The following is a 23,816-nucleotide window of genomic DNA, read 5'->3' as shown; positions in this document are numbered from 1 at the left end:
GACACTTAGGTTGCTTCCATGTCCTGGTTATTGTAAATAGAGCTTCAATGAACATTGTGGCACATGTCTCTTTTTGAATTATGATTTTCTCAGGGTATATGCCGAGTAGGGGGACTGCTGGGTCATATGGTAGTTCTACGTTTAGTTTTTGAAGGAACCTCCATGCTGTTCTCCATAGTGGCTGTATCAATTTACATTCCCACCAACAGTGCAAAAGGGTTCCCTTTTCTCCATACCCTCTCCAGCATTTATTGTTTGTAGGTTTTTTGTTGATGGCCATTCTGACTGGTGTGAGGTGATACCTCATTGTAGTTTTGATTTGCATTTCTTTAATGATTAGTTATGTTGAGCATTCTTCCATGTGTTTGTTGGCAATCTGTATATCTTCTTTGGAGAAATGTCTGTTTAGGTCTTCTGCCCAGTTTTGGATTGGGTTGTTTGTTTTTTTTGATATTGAGCTTCATGAGCTGCTTGTAAATTTTGGAGATTAAGCCTTTGTCAGTCGCTTCATTTGTAAATATTTTCTCCCATTCTGAGGGTTGTCTTTTCGTCTTGTTTATGGTTCCCTTTGCTGTGCAAAAGCTTTTAAGTTTCATTAGGTCCCATTTGTTTATTTTTGCTTTTATTTCCATTTCTCTAGGAGGAGGGTCAAAAAGGATCTTGCTGTGATTTATGAGTGTTCTGTCTATGTTTTCCTCTAAGAGTTTCATAGTGTCTGGCCTTACGTTTAAGACTTTAATCCATTTTGAGTTTATTTTTGTGCATGGTGTTAGGAGAGAGTGTTCTAATTTCATTCTTGTACATGTAGCTGTCCAGTTTTCCCAGCACCACTTATTGAAGAGGCTGTCTTTTCTCTACTGTATTCCCCTATCTTTTTGTCTCCACTATAGTTCCCTGCAGCAGAAGGTATTACTCTACACTTCAGTACCTCTAGAATCAGTAAGAGACTCAAAACTAAGCATTCAAAGTATGAATCCTCTCCTAGAGCTAGAAAAATAACTAAAACCACTCATAAAATGATCAGCTGAAACCAGGAATAAAAAATAATTGTGCACTATCCGTGTGTCAGGAGGAAATGTTTAGTGTGTGAATTTAAAAAGAAAGCAGATTGGAAAATGACAAAAATGCTAAATTTTTGAAAACCTAAACAACTTTAAAGTTTAACTCATGTCCTATCTTATTTTTGAGGTTCTCCCTGCTGACTACCTACCATCTTACCATCTGATCAATCATTCCTTTCTGAATGACTATATGTCATGCTTGTTGGTCTGATTGTTCCATATATGTATGTTTTCACTCCCTTAAAGGACTATGAGTTCCTCTTCAAAGAGAAGGGATTATCTTATAAGATTCTTTCCTAACCCCACTGTGCTGTAAACATAGTAGATGCATAATAAATATTTGGTTCTTATTTGTTAACAAATGCAAAATGGGGAATTGCAACCACAATAATCAAGATTGTTTCTGCTACTATTATTTGTAATTAAGGAAAACCCTCAAGGCAAGAGTGTATTCAAGAAGGAACAGAGCAGATAGTGTTGAGAAGGGAGTCAAGACAGAAGGATGGCATCGGGGACTAATTCTTCATTTGAAAAATAGATTGTCTCCTGTTCCCTAGGCAGTCTGCTGCTGAGCAAAGATGAGCTACAGTAACCAGACTGGTTCATTAAAATGTGGTCCCTTTCATTCACCATGACTCATCTTTATGAGAAGCCGTGATTCAGGGAACTGAATGTGCTAGTTTTTCTACTCTCATGACACCCAAAAGAATAACATAAAACTGAATTTTTAATGACTTCATATTCAGTTTACTGTCTTGTATAGCTTAACCTCTGTATGGACCCAACATCTAATAAAATTTGGTAATGCAAAGAACTGTCATAGCAGTTCCTTTGAGCAATGGGCTACTCTCACTGCTTAGTATTGAAAGTTTGTAGATCTGCCTCAAGGAAATACTCCAGATAATTAAAAAGTCTTTCCCCATCCTTCAACCTCTCTCACCTCACTGCCCTGCTCCACTAAACTTCACTACCATGTTAATATTATTGCCTGTTTTATTCACTTCTATATCCCCAAAACAAGTGCCTGATACATAAAATGTTGAATTAATGAATGAAAGTCATTTGCCATAGCAGTGTTTTTGAGACCTAGAAGTCGAAACCAAGGACTTGAACTCCAGTTTTGTCTGAGACCAGGGTTGATGACAAAAAGTAATAGGGCCAGTGAGAAGTACTGGGTCACCATTTCCTTTAGCAATGCCTTAGACAGACTTTATGATTGCCAGAGGCTTAGTGTTCTGAGGACGTTTTCCACTGTGACATTACTGCCTGAGAAAGGGGCACCCTGTTGGAACTGCCTTCTAAAATTTTGAGAGCCTTAGACCCCTGAGGAGGAAGCAAATATGTGTGTATATGTGGGAAGGAGGTCAAGGTGAGTGGAATTGAGAAAATACCCCGTAGATTTTGCAAGGAGCCTAGTTTCAAAGTCACTATTGAGCCTGAAATATGAGTCTCTGACTGAGTCATCTTAATGGTGTATATCACCATTTGGTTTGGCTCAAATGCCGTGCAATTTGTTGAATACGTTCATGCGATATCTATATCATAATTCCTAGTGATGGAGATTTAAGATACCATATTTTATCAGGATTGTTGAAAAGTCCATTAAACTCTATTAGAAAACCTTCTGACACAACTCTGGACTAAGAAGCTGCTTGGGAAAACAAAAAACGAAATTAAAAATATTCATTAAGGGCTTCCCTGGTGGTGCAGTGGTTGAGAGTACGCCTGCCGATGCAGGGGACGCGGGTTCGTGCCCCCGTCCGGGAAGATCTCACATGCTGCGGAGCGGCTAGGCCCGTGAGCCATGGCCGCTGAGCCTGCGCGTCTGGAGCCTGTGCTCCGCAACGGGAGATCTACTTACAGAACCACAAAACAACACCAACAGCAAACAACAAAATATCGGGTTGGCCAAGAAGTTCATTCGAGTTTTTCCATAAGATCTTACAGAAAAACCCGAACAAACCTTTTGGCCAACCCAATAATTGAAAAGTAAGCCAAAGATCTGATTACTAAAACTCATGGGCAGAGACAGACCCAAGTTTCTGTAGAGCCTGAGCTTATACAATTTTGTGGCACTTCTGTGGAAAAAACTAAAACAATGTCGCAAATGCTCAACTATGTATAGAGGCCTGGAAGGGGCCTGTGCAAAGTGAGGGGCCCTGAAGTTGAAGTTACATGCATTCCACAATATAATAGCCTCCACACAAGGCCATGGTCAGTCTGCCCATGCAGGACTGCCAATGCTTATAGAACAGCTTCTCTGGGTAGGTCCAAGTCAGGAAGAATAAGATACATGGAAAAAGAAATGTGAAAGGAACAGGGAAAGAGGCCACTGCTGCAGCACTGATACCATAATAATTAAGCACTGAAGTGGGACCAATAAGCAGCAGCAATGCTGACAGCAGAAGAAAGTCTATTTTGAAGAGAGAGGAGAAAAGAGCTTTGCCTTGTGGGAACCAAAAAGCTATTTAAGCTTGAGAATCCAGTCTAGGGTCATCACTCTGTCATGCTAAAGCCTTATCAACCATAGGACAGTTATTTTCTTGCTAGAAAATTGCTAGACGATTGTGGAGCTCACCCTGAGGAAGCAGAGTAAATGCCCAGGAACATTTCACCATCTTCCAGTTTCCTTTTCCCATCCCCCTCACATTCCTCCCGGCTCCTCCCTCCCACTCTGCCACTTCCACACCAGTGTTTCCACAACAGATTCAACCTGTGAAATTGCACATTCATTTGGATGAAAATTGTATGACAGAAGTGGCTACATAAGTAAAGTCCATCCAAATGCAGCATTGTGTACTTTCAAATTCAAAGACTTTCAAATTTGTGATGCATAATGTAAGCAATTAGTCAACTGGCTTGAGTCAGGAATGGTTTGAAAGTCAAACATTCGGACCAGTTTGGAGACAACTGTGCCCCTTTCTTCTGATGAGCAAAACAGCTTTTTGGAGCCATCCTCTTCCAAACACACCAAGTGGAGAAATGCCTAGATCATGAGTTTGTTGTGGGTAGAGACCTGTCTTGTTCATCTTTGATATTTAATCTCCTGTCTCTTGCTCAGTGCCTGGCTTTAAATAGGTGCTCAATAAAGTGTAAAGAACAAGCATTTCCTGTGAACACGTTAAACACGGGGGAAATGTAGAAGTACATTCAGTGCAATGAGGGCCTTGATGTTCACATATTAGAGATTCCAGAATTACAGAGAGTGTTTTGAAGGGTGCTCACAACTCAAAGGACAGTCCAAACAACCTTACAGAAGAAAATGGAGTGCGAGAAGGGTGCTTCAGGCCCTGCTTCCTTATTGAGTTGGGTGAAAGTTAGCTAATCATCATCCTGGTGCCCATCAGACGATGTTTAACACCAGTTTAGTGAGAAAGGCAAATGGCCCCCAAGCAAACTTGCTTAAGAGATATTTAGGAGAAAAACAAGTTTAAGAGTGCCAGCAGTACCCATTCAACCCCATCTCCACTGCCACTCACACCTGCACCTGCCACGTTTATATTGACCTATAGTCATAAACGAACAAACAAAAATCCTTAAAATCAGGGGCTGTGTCTGTTATTTATGGAGGGAAGTAATACATACTAAGATGTATGTATTACTTTCTTGATAATACATACCAAGAAAGAAATCTTTCAACATGTTATAAAGCCTCCATATTTCAGCTTTCTGAAAAATTCAACCACAGCATGCAGATTCATTAACCAAAGCCACCTAAACTCTCACTGTAATTGAGATTTACAACTTTAGCAAATTTTCACTTTTCAATTGGAGGAAATAACTTTTATTCCAACCCAAAATCTTTGTTGCTTTTAGAGTTAAAATAGCTCCACCCTAACGACACAAACCTACAAAGTAACTTATCTACAACCCACAAAATAGGCATGATATGAGCTCCCCCTACTGGTACAACACTGTTCCCACTTCATGAATCCAGTAAGGAATCCCTTCTGTGAGTTGTAGAGCAAAACAGAGTTGCAGTTAAGGGTTGAAGAGGAGGAAAAGCTAAACACGTTTTTTTAAAAAAAAAACAACTCCAAGCAAAACAAAACAGGAAAACAACTCTACTCAGTCTCAAATAATCTCTCTGAAAGAAATATGCAAGCGACATGCTTACAAATGTTTGACAGTACCTTTTAAGCTCCCATCCAAGTGGACAGGTGACTGAACTAGATGGCTGTCACTGTCAGTATGCTCTGGTGTCCTCACTTGTATTCAGATGTAGTAACAAGCAGAACTTAACTGTAGTGATGCTGTATACAAATAGTAGAATTTTTCCCTCTAACAGCACATGTGAAGGGCTTTGGAGAAATAAAATGGAGTAGCACCATGGAGGTTGAACAAAGTCTATCTGAGGGCCTTGGGTTTTCTGCATTTGAAAATGACTTCACTATATTGCTAACGTGAAATGGGAAACTAAAGGTGGAATCATAAGTTTTATATTTCAAGCCACTCAAATTTGTTGTCTGCAGAGGAGAAAATCCAATGCAATAATCGATGGCAACTATAGGTAAAGTGCTATTGTGGGGACATTCACACTGACAAAGCAGCAGGATTGCTATAAAGGTGCTGCGAGTGATAAGCTGTTACAGAAAAAATATAATGAAAGAAGTGGGACTCCCACTCTTTGAGTCAGCAGAAGGGAGCTGTTTCATGATATTTGCTATATTTGTAAGGCTGCAATTTTATTATACCTGATTCTGTTATCACAATCTGTTACATATCCTACATAGAATATAAATATGTAAAGCCATTTAAAAGCCAAATTATAGAGCTGTCTATTTTTATATTTTACTTTTTACTGCCATACCAGTGATGATGCTTAAGTGGTATAAACTTAAAATGGTAAATGAAAAACAAAAACATCAATAGAGGCAGGCTTTATTGAAAAGCCACTGGTTGAAAATCCCAAAAGTACATCAATCTGCTTCCCTCTTGAAGTCTGAGAAAATTGCCTTAGATGAATACAGTAGGCTTAATGCATGGGCTTTGGATTTTTTAAATGATGCTTTTTATGAAACATTTTTGTGTCTTAAAAGTAAACCTATATATTCATTCATGCTGAATGTGTACAGAGAATTTCAAGAGCACAAAATGAGGTATAGTATTGTTATCTTTTTTCCTTCTCCTTTCCAGATCCTTCTTTGTATTGGCATATAACATTTTTGTTCACACCAGTGCCAATATGGAAAGAAATGAAAGGTAATTTGAGTAGACTTGGGACACCAGAATATCTGTCACCATCTCACCATCTTTCTTGCCACCACCCTAGTTAGATCAGGGCCATCTTTACCTATTCTAGGAAAATAATCCTTTTTGCTGATTTCTTTGCTTCCCCTCTTTTTTCATCCATAATTCATTTTCCGCACAGCAGCCAGAGCAGTCTTTTAAAAATATAAGCCAGATTATATTACTCTCCTTCAAACGCTTCCCATGACACTATAAATAAAACCCAAATTCTTTATCACTTCTCCACTCTCTTCTTCTACCACCTTCCTGCTCAATCACTGTGCTCAAACTACACTTACCGTCTTTCTGTTTCCAGGTTTAACTAAGGTCTCCCTCAGGGCACTGGCATTTGCTTTTCTCTTTGCTCTGAGTACCCTGCCTCGGGTTCTTGGTGCACATTTCTTATAATTCAGGGGTTCATTGCAAATCTCACTCTTCCCATAAAACCCAGTCACTCAGAATTACGTCATCCTGTTTTCCTTTATTAAAAGAAATTATTACTCTCTGAAATGTTCTTGTTTATTTATAAGAAACAGCTTATGCCTGTTTCTTTCCTTTAGAAATAAGCTTCACAAACAGGGACTTTTTTTCTGGATCTCAAGCATCTAAAACACGACTGTCACAAAGTATAATATTGTGTCATGGTGTCAAATAAAGAGAGTATTTAGTGTAACACAGAGGCAAGTACTGTATTATCAATAAATGCTAGTGGAATAAATGCTCTCAATTAAAAAACAAAACTGTGTATGTGTGTGCGTGTGTGTGTGCAAAGGACTACTAAGCCAAAGTCACATCACACAAAACAAAAAGCGTAGATGTTTCTCTGATTAGTGCAAAATTCCAACTAAACAGCAGCAGCCTCCTTTTGATCAAATTAATAAATGTTTAATATATTTTAATATGAAAGGTTATATATTTTCATTTTAAATCTCTGACTTTTGAATATATGGCAGACTACACAGGAAACAGTGGAGAAAAGAGTAACCATGGAGTTTCAGGGGCCTGGGTTTAAAGCCTGGCTGTGCCACTAACTACATGGTTGTGGGTAAGTAAATTAACCTTTGTGTCTTTATTTTCTTCATTGGAAAATGGAGATGATATGTCTTTCTTGAAGAGTTATAACAAGTATTTATTATGCGGCTATAAAGTACCTGACACAGAGTAGGTGATCATTATAAGTATCTTAATAAAAGACAGTATAAATCAGTCTTTAGAGTGTTATACTGGGCTTATCAATTATTGGAACAGATAAGCTATATGAAATTTAGTGATTCATGTGATTATATGTATATGTAAATTAGCACTGATGTGTCTCTATCAGTGTTTCTATAATTGCCCAGTTTGAAAGCAGCACAGCTAAAAGCAATACACTATTTGAAGTACTTTTCCAGCTATTCCTTTTCATTCTCAGTAACCTCAGGGAGTAGTATCCAGCGAAAGCATTTTTCTTTTGCTTGGCCTTGTCCCAGAGGTACAAAAATTAGAAATTTTGTCAGAAGGAATGCTCCCTCAGCATTATCAGTAAATACAGTGTGCTAGAAATGTCAGAAATAGTACTTTTTAATTCTTAGATATTTAGAGCTGAAAACTACTTAGAAAAAGTTAGAAAAAAAATCTCTGAATTTAGAAAAATTTAAGTCTTTGTTGAAACAAATACATTATTCAGTGTAACGGAGTCCATTTCATGAATCCACTCAGCCAATCCTTTGTAGTTCATTAAAATGGGCTTTGCCCTCTATGACCAAATTTGCAGGTGCAGGAAGAGGCACCTGTACTAGTTTGTGATGCGGTGGCAAGTATAGGTTGTGCTCGACCATATCAAGCCTTGAACTGTTGGCTAAAAAAAGAAAATGGTTGAATGGAACTAAGCGGCTCTAGATCTGAATTCTTCTCCCTTCCCAAACATTGAAAAGGTTTATATTCCATTCTAGGCATTTTTATCTCCTTGTCCTCTCCCCTCAGGTATGGTTATTCCTACAGAGAGAGGGATCAGAGGAGAGTTCTATGAATGCTTATATTGTCATAGAATGGCAGCCCCCAAACTCTCTACTAATATATATATTTTTAATGTATGCATACTGCCCAACATATATTCAAGACTCATCCAGAATTACATAATAGCAAATAAGAAAAGAACTTGGAATATAGATCTTTTAAAGATTTTCCTTACCTTCCTGTAGAAATTCCTAAAAGATGTGCATTAAGACAGGTAAATATTTGTGAAAGAGACTCAGAAAAGAAAATGATTTCGAAGTGATGAAATACTTTCTATATGGAAATTCTTTTAAGTTTCCAGCTTAAGGCTTAAGTAGTCTAAGGTTCAGAAGGAGACTCAAGCAATTACAATCAGTAGATCGTTCCTGAAGGTTTCCATATGCCCTGCAAGACAGGGCAATAAAGAGAATACTGCTAATGAGATTGCAGGGGCAAAGAGACAAATGGATGGGGTTGAAGCAGAGTTTCCCAAAGTGTGTAACACAGATTACTAATTCCTTTGATTTTTAATATATCTGTTTAAGGAAAAATGTTTCATGGTCAGGTGTTCTTTTAAAATATTGTTCAAACAAAATTTAGCAAGCTTCTTTACTGTAAGATTTCTTAGCCTTGCCTATGTGATTAAGGTGACCAATCATCCTTCTTTTTGCAAGACTGTGAAATTTCCTGGGATGAAGGATTTTCCATGTGAAATCTGGAAAAGTCTTGGGCAAATTGGAGCAAGTTAGTCGCCCTATCTGTGATTCTTCAGAATGGGTCAAAATATGCTCCGTTTCTCCATCTCACTTAACTGGATACCCTCTGGTATAATAGCATCCTGAGGCATTCAAGTTCTACCGAACACATTTCAAAAGTAAGGGAAAGTTGTCAGATCTCCTACTTAGCAGTATGAAGCATTGATTTCAGCCTTTGTCTTGTCTGGCAAGAGCAAAATCTATTTTTCCTAATGAAATATCCTCTGGCAGCCTTAATGGTACATAGGTGAGAAAAATCTGTGCGGAGTAAATTTAGGAAGAAACTCTATGCCTGGAACAACTTTTTCTTGATTTTCTTCTCAAACATGTATGTGTTGGGGTATAGAAACTATTGAGGGAGAAATACACTAAATGAGTAAATATTTGCTGTGTTAATATGGAAAGAAATGTTGAGTTGGAGCATATAAAAAAACATTAGCACAGCCTACCCAAGTCTGAAGCTATTTAATATTCCACATTTTTGTTCCTTACACGGACACTAAAAAAATCTCTTTCCACAAAATGTTGAAAATCACCGCTTTCTCTCTTTTTCTGACATTTTACATTGAAACGTCCTTTTCTCTCTTACCAGATTGCTCTCTTATCTTGTTTCTCCAAACTCTCCTTTTTATCACCTATAAATATCTTCTTTTATATCTGAGCACAACATTACCATATTGTTCCAGTTTCATTCATGGGGGAAATAGATGGGATAAAAAAGAGCATGGGGATGTGGGGAAGAGCTGTGACTCAGAGTTAGTGGAAGAAATAGAATCACTCTGTGGATTTCTTGAGGAATGACATCTCATGGTATTTCTGATGGTTACTATAAGTGAGTCGAGGGCCGGGAGATGGGAGAGTGGCCTCCTTGTTCACACATGCATCAATTAATTGCTATTGTAGGAGCTGACATTGTTCTGCCAGTTCATTCAACCATGTATTAATTTCACAAATATTTATCAAGCACCTACTACATGCCAGGCACAGTTCTATGAAATTCTGCTGGTTGCATCTTTACTTTCAGTCTGATGACAGCGCAGTGACTTACTTTAAAATCATTTCCTCCAGAATCTCCATGGCATCATAGAGAGACTCCCCTTTTCCCCCTCCACATACTGTTGCATATTTCATAAGCTGAAAGCTGAAGCTCACAGGGTTCTACTTTCGTATTTCGTTAAATTAAGAAATTTTCTACTTCTAAAGAACTAATACCCAGTGTTTTATTTTCCAAGTAATATTATTCTATGGTTAAAGTACATAAGTACATTTTATGCGGGGTAATCATTATAATTCCTTGAAAACTCAGAAAAGACAGGCTTTTTTTTTTTTTTGTTTGGTTCAATGTCAAATTAAATGAAGGTACCAAATGGACTTCCAGACAATTCTATTTTCTGGCCAAAGTCATTTGGTATTTTAATAAGTAATTTGGATGTGGGATAAAGCATTCACATAGGGTAAAATTACCTCAATTACCTACGAACTAACTAGAATCTTAAAATAACTTTCTTTTTTCTCTGCACACTACTTTTAGGAGAATGAGGTAAATCACAAACACAAATGAACAAATTGATATTACTAGTATCAGATGCCATGTACTGATAGAAAACCCAAAGGAAATGCAAAGCCTTTTAGCTTAAACTTGCAGCCTATATTTTTGCTAGGCTCCTCTTGGATTCCCTTGATTTTCTTTAGGTCCTGATAAGCGGGTGCTTATTTCTGAAGTTGTTTTAGGCTTGTGAATATCATCTTCTTGCCTTATTATTGGTGGAATGGATCATTCTCTTACTTTTTGTTTTGTTTTTTCTAGTCCTTTTCTATTAAGTTAAAATAATTCTACAGTTATTTTAGCACACGAAACTCTTCACGTTTAACTTTTACTTCAGAATTTCAAATAATTTAAACTGTAGTACAGAAATGTGAAGAGAAACATTTCAAAATTTAAGTACACTTTGTTTTGGTTGGTTTTAGTTCAGCAGAGCAAATATTTAATGAGATCCTACTAAGTACGTGGCCTTGTGGTCTGCATTTAGGAGTATTAATAATTGGCCCTAGGCACATATACAAGCAGGCTATTTCAATGAATCAGATTGGTGATACAAAGTAGAATTGTATTTAGTCCAATAAGCAGATTGAAGGAAATCTTGCTGGATTATATTATCCCTGATTTAGTCTTGGAAGATGAATAATATTTAGGCAAAAGCATGGGATGGGTTTCAGGAAGAGGGAAGAGCATTAGCAAAGCAAAGAGGCATGAAATCTATTGACGTTGTATCCCAATGAACTACTCTCAGTGAAAAGGTATACTGGAGTTGTCAACTCTGAGATGAAGAAGATTAATGATGAGGATGGAGAGGCAGGTACTGGATCAGTTCTGGAGGTCTTTGTACCTCCTACTGTGAAGACTGACTTTTATTCTAAGGATGATGGACACCCATTGTTGGGTTGTAAGCAGGGGAATGATATGCTCAGATAAGTATTTTCTATAAATCATTCTGACTGTGCAAGTAAGAAAACTTTTAGGACACAAAACTGGAAGAAGGGAGATGTGTTAGGAAGCTTTTTTTAATGTTACAGATAAGAGATGACTAGAGACGGAAATAGGGGATTGGTGAAGGGTCTGGACATAGCGATCTGAGAACTATTCACAATAGAAAATTCGCACAGTTCGCTGATTTATAGGGTTGGACTGGCTTTATAACTCTGCCACATTCTATTTCAAAGCAGAGTTTGGTGTGAGGAAGCTCTCTCTCCATGAAAGGTCAAGGGTGTTTCCTGAATCCATGCCTGAACGTGGTTGGGCAGTATGGACCTCAAGAGCAGTGAGAACATGAGCTTCCAGAATATAACCGTTTAATATCATCCCACTATTTAAGAGACAGTATAATAACTCTACTACTAATTCCATTTTTTCTCTAAACTGTGAGCTATTTCTCTTTAATTATATTTAAAAATAACACTTACTTTCAAAGATAAGCACATTCAAGCTACTATTATTGTTGTCTTTTGAGTAACTGAATAAAATCTTCAACATTGTAAACTCTCCAACCCTTAAGGATTAGATCTCAAACTGCATCAGAAAGCTTGAAGTTTTCAGGAAAGATGATACTATACGGCTCAATGTGTCTCTTCACCAAGTTTCCACTACTACCACTTAAATCAATGTGTCAGAAATTCTGCTTGCCAAAGGTCATGGTTTTCTGTTAGTGCTACAGTCTCTGGAGAGGATGGTCAGTGTGTCCAAAATGACTCTCACCCTAATTCAATGCTTCCAAGATGATGCAAAATTTCTCAATTTAACCAGGATCAAATATGTGCAGAGTACCTGAGTTTTGTGTAGAGGCCATACTAGAAATGGTTTCCCTCTTTAACTGATCCCACTAATACTGATTTTTCTGTTTGTGGCCTTTACCATCAGAACGTAATGTCAGAATAGCCATCCAATCAGCCAAACTATGGAATTAAGGGGTTAGAAAAGCAGCTGGAAAATGCAAGAAAATGGGGGAGAAGGTTAAGTTTGTAAGAAATATATTTATTTATTTTTTTATATTAAATAAATATTTAATTAGGAATAGATCCAATTTTAATGATCCATCTCTAAACAAGTTCTTGGAAGCATCGGTCCAGCTTTATTTAAAATCCAATTAGTTCTCCTTTTATTCTTCTCAGAGAGAGATCAGAAAAGAATGCAAAACTAAAATATCTTCAGAACCAGTTTACTAACTGAAAGTCACTGGAATAATTCTTCTGGTTTGACTCATTGAGCCAGAATGCCGACATTATTTAAAGGTATAGTTTTCCATTTATTCCTGGATTTTTTTTTAAATCCCAAAGCTATAACAAGTATGTAATTTACCAGAGAAAATGAAATTGCTCTTTGTTAAGTACACATTGAAAATCATATGCTACAGTATGTGTTGTACATCCAGTACAGTAAAACAAAAAGCTATGTTTTCAAATCCAAATTTGAAACAAAAGTCAAATGCAATTTGGCATGCACTGCAGCATGCAGAGACATTCCTATGTATTAAATACTGTCCAGTAATACTTGAAATGTTCTGCTTGCTTACAAATACCAAAACAAGAGAAGGACATCTTAAATAAAACCCTAAATACAAAAATACCTTAAGAGAAAAAAATGTATTCGACTACTGCACAACCTAAGCTATCTATTTGTAAAGGACCATAGACAGTGGTCAGATGGGTAGCAGACTGGTACATCGGAGATAGACAAGGGATACTCTGGACAATACACCACAGACTCCTGAACAGCAATGAAAACCAGACAAAAAAAAGTTATCTTTTTTCTTTTAATTAATTGAAGGAAGTCTTCCCCACTTCCTTCAACACAGTGCGCTCTCAACCCAGATCTTATAAAATCACCAGTCAGATCACAACATTCTCTATGCTCCAGACATTCAATGGCTCCCAGCTCACTCACAGGAAGAGCCCAACCCCATAGGAGTGTCTGCAGGGCCACCCCCATGTCTCTTCCTCATCTCCAAGCACCCTCTCACTCACTTCAGTCCAACTAACATCCGTGATCTTCTTGGAACACCCCAGTTATGCACCTGCTTCAGAGCTTTTGCATGGCAGTTCTCCTGGAAGACCCTTCCCTCGCTTATTTGCAAGCCTTGTTCCTTCATTTCCTCCTCATCTTTGTCCAGGCCTTCCTGATCATCCCCAATATATTAGCAACCCTCCATCTTCCCACTTTTCCCCACTTACATGGCACTCAGCATCTAACAATCTATATTTTTTCTTGTTTACTATTTGGCTCTTTTCACAAGAAATAAACTCTACAAGGGCAGGAATTTTGTCTGTTTTGTTCCTTGTTTTAAATTTTACAGATTGTAGAGGATGCCATGGTGCAATGTGCACATTTCCCCCTTCTCAGCTTCTGGGAATATTGTACACAGACAGCTCACAGCAGAGTCCCTCTCCAAGTCTAGTCTGTAGCTGAAGAGAGCCACCTGGCCAGACGTAACGCTCTCTTTTTGAGGTCACCCACATCAGTGGTGATCAATGGTGGGGTGGGAAGGCCCAGCCCCATCATCCTGATTAAACATACTTTACAGGGGCCATCCCATATCAAGGGCTCCTTATGGGCCCTCCTGTGGCTTTTTAAAACTGCACCAGTCCTACTCTATCTGCCCAATCCTACATTCTTCCCTCCCACAGATGCTGATCCTGAGAACACTACTCGGTGAACTTCGAATGTACAAATCTCAACCTCAGAGTTTACTTCCTGGGAAACACTGCAAGGATCACAGATGAAGAAACCAAAACAGATTGTGTAAGTAACATCCATGGTTACATAGCTAGTAAGTGGTGGAGCTGGGACGAAACGCAGAGTCTACTTCCAAAGCCTGTGTTTTTAACTACCAGTTCCTGCTGCTACTTACACAATCATATTTCTCCAAGAAGTTAAAGTATATGAAATACCCGGGCTTCCCTGGTGGCACAGTGGTTAAGAATCCAGCTGCCAATGCAGGGGACACGGGTTCGAGCCCTGGTCCGGGAAGATCCCACGTGCCGTGGAGCAACTAAGCCCGTGCGCCACAACTACTGAGCCTGTGCTCTAGAGCCTGCGAGCCACAACTACTGAGCCTATGTGCCACAACTACTGAAGCCTGCACGCCTAGAGCCTGTGCTCTGCAACAAGAGAAGCCACTGCAATGAGAAGCCCACGTACCGCAATGAAGAGTAGTAGTCCCCAGTCACCGCAACTAGAGAAAGCCTGCGTGCAGCAACAAAGACCCAATGCAGCCAAAAATAAAATAAATTAAATAAATAAATTTAAAAAAAGAAAAAGTTATCAACACAAGAAGAAAAACAATGTAACTATGTGAAGTAATGTATGCTAACTAAGCTTTAAAAAAAATTAAGTATATGAAATAACTTACAGTGAATACTTATCAAAGAAAAGAAATGGGATTAGGGAAGGGAGATGAAGGGGAAAATTAATAGAAGAGAATTGATGACAAACTATTATAGACTGATGAGTATGATTAACTTAGATAACAGATCACCACAAAAACGCACAGGGGTTTGAGTAGTACACTGAATAGAATAGATGGTTTCAGAAATAAAAATGAGAGTGGGAAGGGGGTAAGAAGATGGCATAATGAATCTCATATGATTGTTGATAGGATTTATGATGTATATAAACCACAGACTATGGGATCTGTCTGATATAGACATTGCAAACAGCTACTGCAAGAGGTAGGGTAATCTTGTAGACTATAGTCTCCTTCCTTCTTAAAATTCAAGGACTGGCTTAGTTAACATATGTACTGTTGTTGGCATTGTGGGTAAAATGCTATTTTTTTTCTGATTATCATCCACACATCCAAAGATTGCTGTTGTGATTAAATAAGTTAATGTTATGATAGTGCTTTTTATAAACCATAGAGCATTTTACAAACAATTATACCTGAGTTAGGCATCCTTATGGATTTATCTAATTCATGCTCTGACATCAAGCAGAACGATAATAAAATCTTTCCATATTTTAAAAGAATCTTTCTAAAAAGTTCAAATTCCCTTAGAAGAGCTCTGCAATGCTTAGCATCCTGATGAAAAGTCTTCCTTGTAAGTATACTGAATCCCTCAAATTGTGAATCCCTCCCATTTCTTCTTTTTTAGATTTCTATGGAAGCAATATGCCTGCCATTGTAGTTTTAAGAATTATTTACTGTTTTGAATTTTAAAACGTTAACCCTTATTTCTTATTTATCTTATAGAACTGCAGTTCCTTTCATATCAACACTATGATTTCAGTCCCCTTCAAGGTGCAGAGCTAGCTATCTCCTCTAAATACTGTGGTTGGATTTGTAGAGTTCTTATTATCTCAGTATCAGTACTTTAGACCATGGACTTAAAAATCACTAATTTAAAGATCCAAATTTCTAATTAAACCCTTCAGAGAAATTATATTCTTAGAGTAAATGGGAAAAAAGAGCAAAGGTAACAAATTCTTTTAATTTCATTTTTTAGATTCCAAAGTTCTTTGTTTATTATAAGTTTTAGTTTATTATAACCATCTTTACTATAAGCAGATATTATTCTCCTTTACCAATAAAGTAAATGAATCTCTAAGGAGCTTGAGAGTAAAATCAAATAGGCATCCTTCAAGCCAATTAAAAATCTAGAATACAAATTACCTGATTCTTAACCCAAAGCCATGTCTACCACACTGCACACAATGATTACATTTATTTTCCTAGATATGATCTTTAAAAACCCAAATGGGTGATTCAGAAAAAATTGTTTGTGGTATCCATTTCACATTCCCAAGCAATCTTCCCTGGAAATTCAATCAATTATTACCATTCTACTGGGAAAAAAATGTTACTTTTAAGATGGTAGTTATGTGTGAAGACAAAGTACAGCCATGTTGGTAACAAAGGCTTCTTCTCCTCCCTTTTCAGTTTCCATCATTCTCACTTTGTTTCCCTCCTTCTTTTATATTTTTCCAATTTCATGTTTTATTATCTTCATTCATCCTACCTTTATATTTTTCCAATTTCATTTTCCATTATCTTCATTCATCCTACCTCTATTTCATTACTACATCACAATATTGTTTCTCTTTGAGGTATAGAGAAAGCAAAATGGATTCTACTCCATGAAAACCTGAGATAAATTTCAATTGTGGTTCAGGTATCTATAAACTCATCTCCAGGCAGAAGAGCAGGTCTAAGGTGTAGGACAGCAAACGCAAGGATAGTTTCTGCTTCCTCCCCGTATGTATTGCCCTGAAAAAATCTCAAACCTTTCATACGTGGTAGAATTTTTTAGTTGAATCAGTATTTCAGATGAAGTTGCTTACAACTGACGCCTGTCAGACTTTGGCTGTAATGTGTACCCAATGGAGAAAATACATGGTGAGGCACATTGTGCTTGCCAGAACTTGACCATGACAGTAAGGTGGAGAAGGTACGGATCGAGGTCAGGAAAGGGAATGGGTATAGCAACACGGAAGAAAACATTACTTAGCCTGATATAAGAATATTTTATGGAATGAATATTCAATTCCTTGTTATTTATAGTATACTTAACAATTTATTTCTACAGGGGATTATTTCTCTTTTGATAATTAGAATCATAATTTTCCCATTGTGTGATAAGAAAAGAATTTACATGTAAATCTCCTTGAATGTAAAGAACTGTGTCATATTCAGCTTTACAGCTCCAGAAACCTTACCATGGTCCTCAGGTTATAGGAGGCTTGTTCAATTTGACTTAATTTCTGAATAGCATCAAATCCACATTAGAAACAATGCACATTAGAAAATTAGAAAGAATTTTAAAAAAATAATTTAAGTTCTCAAACTTGTTACAATACTGTTTTCTAGTTTTTAGCAATCTACCTATCAGAAACAGCCTAGGGTTGACAGTTTGTTGCAATGTAAGTATTTCTTGTTCTATCCAAAGTATATATGAAATAAATGTCTTAATTATGTACATCCAAGTAATATTATACAAAGATAATTTGCACAGGACAATTTTGCATTAAATAGAAACATACTATAACCGATTCTGTGCGTTAAAGTCATCGTAATAACAATTATCTGGATTATTAAAATAAAAATCAGACTTTATACAAATAATGAATGTAAATTTAATTTGATTTGTTGCTGTACATATCTGACATTAATCTCTTAGTTAAGAGATTAATTATTAAAGAATTCTCTTAAAACTATATAATTGTATAAGAAGGCCCAGTGCTTCATTTTACCTCATGAATTAAAAATATACCCACTGTATCTATGCTGTATCTCTTAGAGACATTTTATTTATACAGACATTATCATACAACTTCCCATAAGATGTTACTAAAATTTAATTGTGAATTCTTCCAGACTTCTAGCAGGATAATATATTTATAATTATTTTAATAGTTAAAATATAGTTGTTATTTTACTGGACTTATTTTTTGTTTTTAGGGGTCTATCAAAAGTCTAGTTATTCCAGAAATAATTGTTAAGAGTAACGGAAAATATTAATGGTCTTATCTTTATAATATGACTGAAAGACTATGAAAGAAAAGCAGGTGTTAAAAACTATCCCTTGATCACCCACACACCCTTAGATTTTGAAAGGAGGCTCCTTTAATACTTCTTTCTTACTGCAGTGTTTGTTGCTTAAGGAAGTCTGTGGGTGGAGAAGATGTTTAACACACACCTGTTTTCTTATTTACAGCATTCAATCTCCACACATATAAGTCCTTGAAACACCAACCCCTTTCTTTCTACTACTTTCTGAAATTCTTTGGAATTTGGTCCACATATGACCACATATTACCTTCCTATCGGATGCATATATAATTAGTTATAATTTATCCTGAATTGATTTTTCGAGTATGAGGCTATCCAAAAGATTTTTTGATGTAGATGCCTTTCCAACTAAACATTTTTGTTTAAAAACAAAGAATTCCATAAATAGCTGGTCTTATGTTCAAAACTAATAAAGCAAAAGTATTCTTTGTATTAATGAGTTTTCTTAAACACTAAAAGAAGAGGATACAGTCACTGAAATGGGAAAAGCCAACCTTTAAGATTTGTATGCAGTATTTGTTTCTTATTACTCTACAAATTACCTTGATGAATGAATGCACATTTTGCAGACCATGTTGAAGACACGGTAAACATGTTTTACTAAGTAAAGTAATAAGCCCTTTGAATTGTTTCATCTGAATAAACAAATCGATGGTTAAAGATTTTTAAACCCTCTATAAAATGTATACAAACAAGTTAACGTAAATTTTATGAAACATTTAGATCCCTTTTATATTGTAGTAAAAATGTTCCCTCAAGTGCAGTAAATGACAGATATGCCCTTGTGCAAATAAGCTAAATTTAAATTATTTTTAAAATAATCAGGTCTAATCTTCAATGCTAATGTAATGTTTATTCGTTTAAGAATATAGGACAATCTAAAAAGTAAAAATTGATGTGTTTTTAAAGTGATTTTGAATTTGGAGGTTTAATGATATCATTTATGATAGTCATACATATAAGTGTTTTCCAAATAAAATTGTTCACTTCATTATTCAGATCAGTGCACTCCATTTGGGAATTATATTAACTTTTGTTAAAAGAAATTAGAAAAATAACGATTAACCATCCAAAGTGCTTGCAAAGATGCCCCAATTATTAACCAAATACACGTTATTGAGAATATATCCTACAGAGACCAGTTAGAACGATCACTAGCTAGAATTGTTGGATTAACCAAACAATCACAGGTAATTCAATCACTTCTGTTAATTCAAAGGAAACTGATTCTGGCTCCTCTGATATTTTGGTAATAGGAACTCGGTCAGAATACAGAGCAAGTCCATCCTCTGTATAGCAGAGGTAGCAAGTCAAACGTACTTGATGTACAATCCAAAGGATATGTGAAATGGAATTGTGCAGGTCACTCTATGTTTTTGGGTTCTAGTTATTAAGGTTTTTGTCATTTTTTATTAGAGTAAAAAAGTTACAGAAAATTAAAACCATTAGTATTTCAGAGCAAAGTAACACATAGACTAGAAAAAATTAATTCAGTAAAAACAAAACAAAAACACTGTTGTATCTCTGACTAAAAATGAAAAAGGATTATGCAGTTAGGAGTAAATACTCGTTTACCACAACTTCCAGAACAACAACTCTTTAAAAAGAATACAACTCAGAATTAAATTGGTTATATGCTTTTTTTCTTCTCAGAGCAAGGGTTATATGCTTTTGTTTCTTCTCAAAGCAATTATCTCTTAAGAAGTTGCTTTGTTTTTTTTGTTTTTCTCCAAGTTACTATAAAAAGCTATAATTGAAAGGAAGAGTAAAAATAAAAAAGGAGAAAGAAAAATGAAAGTAGTTTCTAACTAATATATGAAATTTAAGTTATAAATGTCATATTCATGAAATTAAAATGATTTCCTAAAAAATCTCCTTATTCAGATCACAAGATAAAATAATGAACCTAAGATTTCAATATAAAATGCAACAAGGAAGAGTGAGGTTGACTTCACTGTCAATTGCCTGTGCTAATTACAGTGAACAAAAAACTGGAAACTAGGGTCTGAAAATCCACTACACCTTATTATTAAGAAAATTAAGAAATGATGTATGATATGAGGAGAAGACTCAGAAAAACATATACCATGATGCTTTAACAAAAGGAGCAACGAAGACACTCTGTTTTGTTTTTAAAGATGCTAAAAAATTAACGAGACACTGTGTGAACAGTGGAACAGTTGAAACAACACAGTACCTGCCAAATTAAGTAGTCTACACATAAAACTAAACAGCTGGGAAATATATAGAATTTTGCATAGAACTGCTTCCCTCTAAAATCAACATTTAAAAAAATTGATTAATTTCTTAATATTCCAATAGTGAAATATCTACTCAAGGAACTATCTTTTTTCCTTTCTTTTTCTCTTTAAAATTTAATTTTCCTAGAGCTCTTCTTTTCAAAACTTCTAGGGAAGTTTTTTTAGGAATACTATATTAATCAGCTAGTGAAAAAAAATTTATTAGAAATAGTAAAAGACTGTCTTAACATTAAATGACAGCCTAATGTCATATGCCTAATAACATGGAAATAAATTCATACTCTCATGGTACTGAATCTTGACTCCTATTCAGTTTTAATCTTTATGAAAAAAAATTGTGCTCCAATATGCTGCTCTAATTTTATTCTCTGGGTGTTGCTTATTTGAACTAGTTAAGCCTTTCATTCATTATATAGGGTGACTTAATAAATTTTTAAAGTGTTGCCCAAACCAGATAAGGTGAGCAGTAGAGATCTGACTTTCCTGACTCCAAGGTCTTCTTTTCCTCATCTTTTATCAAATTCTTCATTTAAAAACTAGAATTTACTTGAAACATACATTTAATCATTTTATACAAGGCCTTGAGAGAATGTTTATGTTTTACTCATTCTATTTTCATTATTATTGTTGAAATTATATTTAGCTGTTTCTATTTTTTCTTGTTGTGTATAAAGGTAGAATCTTGTTTGGATTTCATTTGGAAAAGCAGTTTGGGAAATTTACAATGAAGGTTCAATCCATAAATAAAATCTTATTTGACAGTAAGCATGTCAGATCAAATTTTGAAAGTTTCTGCCTGTCTCTTATCTTACATACTTCTTTAAATGCACAACTAAATCATTAAAACATATGTCTTGTTTTAATAAAAATAACTATAGATTAATTTAATCAAAGAAGTAAAGACACTATCTTATTTTCACTGGCTTAAAGTTTATCTTTTTTACTTTTATGAACTAAAGCTCCTTCAGTTTCAAACTATTAATTTGATAATTATGTTCTTATATACATGATAGTTATGTATGTGTTAATATCAGCACCTTGTAATTATATATTTTAAAAACCCAATATTTAAATTATTTTCTCATGAGTCTTCTGTCCTGCCAAATATGCTTGGAGGCTTCTGTTAGGAAGTTTGACATGCAAACTTATCTCAAAGTTAACTCAAACACAAACACATAAATGAATGTGATATATTCATAAATATATCAAATAATTTACATGGTATATACATTTACTTAGTATGGAGAATGATTTTTTTTGTCTTCCCTTTCCTAGAATGCAAAATGTGAATTCATCTCAGATATTTGTAATGGCAAACACGTAAGTAAATATCCATGAATAATATCCACATGTAAGTCTTCAAATATATAAAAAGGCAAATCCTACCTCCATCTCCAGATCCTGATCCTGCATCTGGGGGGAAAAAAGGAAATAATTTGTTTTTGCTCGAAAAACATCTTCAAAAAATGTGTATGACTTTATTAAAAAAAATTCATGTTTATTTTCTCTATTAATATGGTACTATAAATTTAAAAATTACTAATATTTAATTTGAAAAACATATTCACATCAATCTAATTTCTATACTATAACTTATAAAATAAATTCCTTATTATTTTCATTCTTAAACTTCATGAACAAAGTATTATCTAGCTTTGGAATAATTCCTAAACTTGACTATGTTAAAACTTCTCATTTTTATTTTAATCAAGATGAATTTGGTGCCTTTAACACAAAAAATTAAAAATGAGATACTTATAGCAATCAGTGAGACTTAGAAATTAAACAGTCTAAGACTTGTGGCAAATAAACACATAATTAAGGCTTATATTCTTGTACATTGCATTACAAAGGGAAAAACAGTTTTAAATGAATATCTTTTTATATAGAGATAATATGTTTTCCAAATCCCACAATTGTGGATGAGTCTATATGTACCCAAAAGCATCTTTCAGTTTTGAACTCAGTGGAAGAGTGAGCTTAACTTTTGCCTTTGTGATTAAAAGTGGCTATATCCTAGGTGATGCTGGCAGAAAAGACAATAACCTCCCTCTGCCTTTCTCTTTGTCCATGTCTCTCCCCTCCCTCCCACACAATTACAACTCCTGAAAATTGTCAATTTCTGAGAACTCATTTCCCAGAAACACTCAGTTTCCTAGTTTAGAGTCAAGACCATGGAGTTTCCATTTGCTTCCACCTGTTAAGTGGAGACATCATCTTCCTTTTGTCTCCCCACTTCCTTCCATTCTAAATACATTTGGCTATGTATTTTTAATGTTAATACTGGGAAATAAGACTAATACTAGTATTCTTTGTCTGATATGTCCTCAGTTTACATTGAAATCTCAACCAGCGTTCAAGACCTATATCAAATGTCATTTCTACGAATTAGTGTTTGCTGTTGTAGACCAATTAAAATAAACTACTACTTCTACTTGTTTGCCTCCATGACACTTTGTTGAGTCACTTTGACTCAACACTCAACACATGACACTTTGTTTGTCACAGAAAGAGGCATGATGTATGAAAATCTACAGAAGGCTGACACAGGGAAGAATGGATGCCTCCCCAGTAGTTTTCTTTGTCATTATGTTAGACATTAGCACTGTCATGAAGGAGCAGTAGTTTGAATTGTCAGCCTTGGTGGAGACCCAGACTAACTTAATTCACAAGGTTTAACCCTTTATTAAATCAGAACATCAAGTCATTAACTGCTTACATGACTAAGAAGCAAGTCACTGGGCCAGGCTATCCTTTCCTTAAAGGCAAGCTAATTGGTAAAACAATTTATAATAAAAACCCTTCTTAGTAAATGTAGACTCAAATAAGGATTCTAATAATATGATTTGATTGTTTTAAGGTAACAGATAAAGAAAGGCTGATACATTCATCTTTATAATAGGAAAATAGTCCTGTCAACTGAACTGAGTCCTAAGTCACAGCACAATCACTTTGGACAGGACAGTGCTTGAATGGTCAATATTTGTCAAGTCTCCTTTTTGTATCTTTTTACAGCTAGAATTTTAACTGACTTTATTTGAATTAATTTGAAAGCTTAATTCAGTATTACTTATCAGATCATCAGAGGCTAATAACAGGTTGTACTATTACAGCATTAATACATTCTACCTGTGTTTTAGTTGAATGTGTATAGTTTCTTATTCCTTTCCCACTAAGAGTAAATGTCTTTAAATCAAGAACCATGTCTTGTTTAGCTCTCTATACTTCCACACACATAAGAGAAAATGCATAAAAGCTTATGTATTCCAAGCTCCAAACATACTCATTGGATAACATAAGGAACATTATTCAACCTTCTTAAGCTTACTGGTCCTCTAGTCAATGGGTATAGTAATGTCTATCTCATTGGACTATTTTGAGGATAACTGCACAACAGCACATTTTAAATGCTTATCACTATGTCTAGAACATAATAGTTAAAATTTTGAGTGAACATCTTGCCTATTCATCTATACG

At 35.5% G+C, this 23,816-nt stretch overlaps 1 protein-coding gene across 1 annotated transcript in view; it reads right to left on the bottom strand.

Moving 5' to 3' along the window:
• The window catches only part of TMEFF2 (transmembrane protein with EGF like and two follistatin like domains 2), a gene marked incomplete at its 5' end in the record, with an annotated part of 248,196 nt that overhangs the window by 210,999 nt on the left and 13,381 nt on the right, over positions 1-23,816 (bottom strand). Inside the window, one exon of the mRNA XM_082659010.1 lies at positions 21,726-21,752. Within this exon, the coding sequence (XP_082515136.1) occupies positions 21,726-21,752 (27 nt within the window). The remainder of the gene's footprint in view (positions 1-21,725; positions 21,753-23,816) is intronic.

Source organism: Grampus griseus, assembly GCF_964374135.1.
Source record: "Grampus griseus genome assembly, chromosome: 7".
NCBI classification, from domain to species: domain Eukaryota; kingdom Metazoa; phylum Chordata; class Mammalia; order Artiodactyla; family Delphinidae; genus Grampus; species Grampus griseus.
Note: the sequence above shows the minus strand (reverse complement) of the source record. Positions and strands in the feature narration are given on the sequence as shown.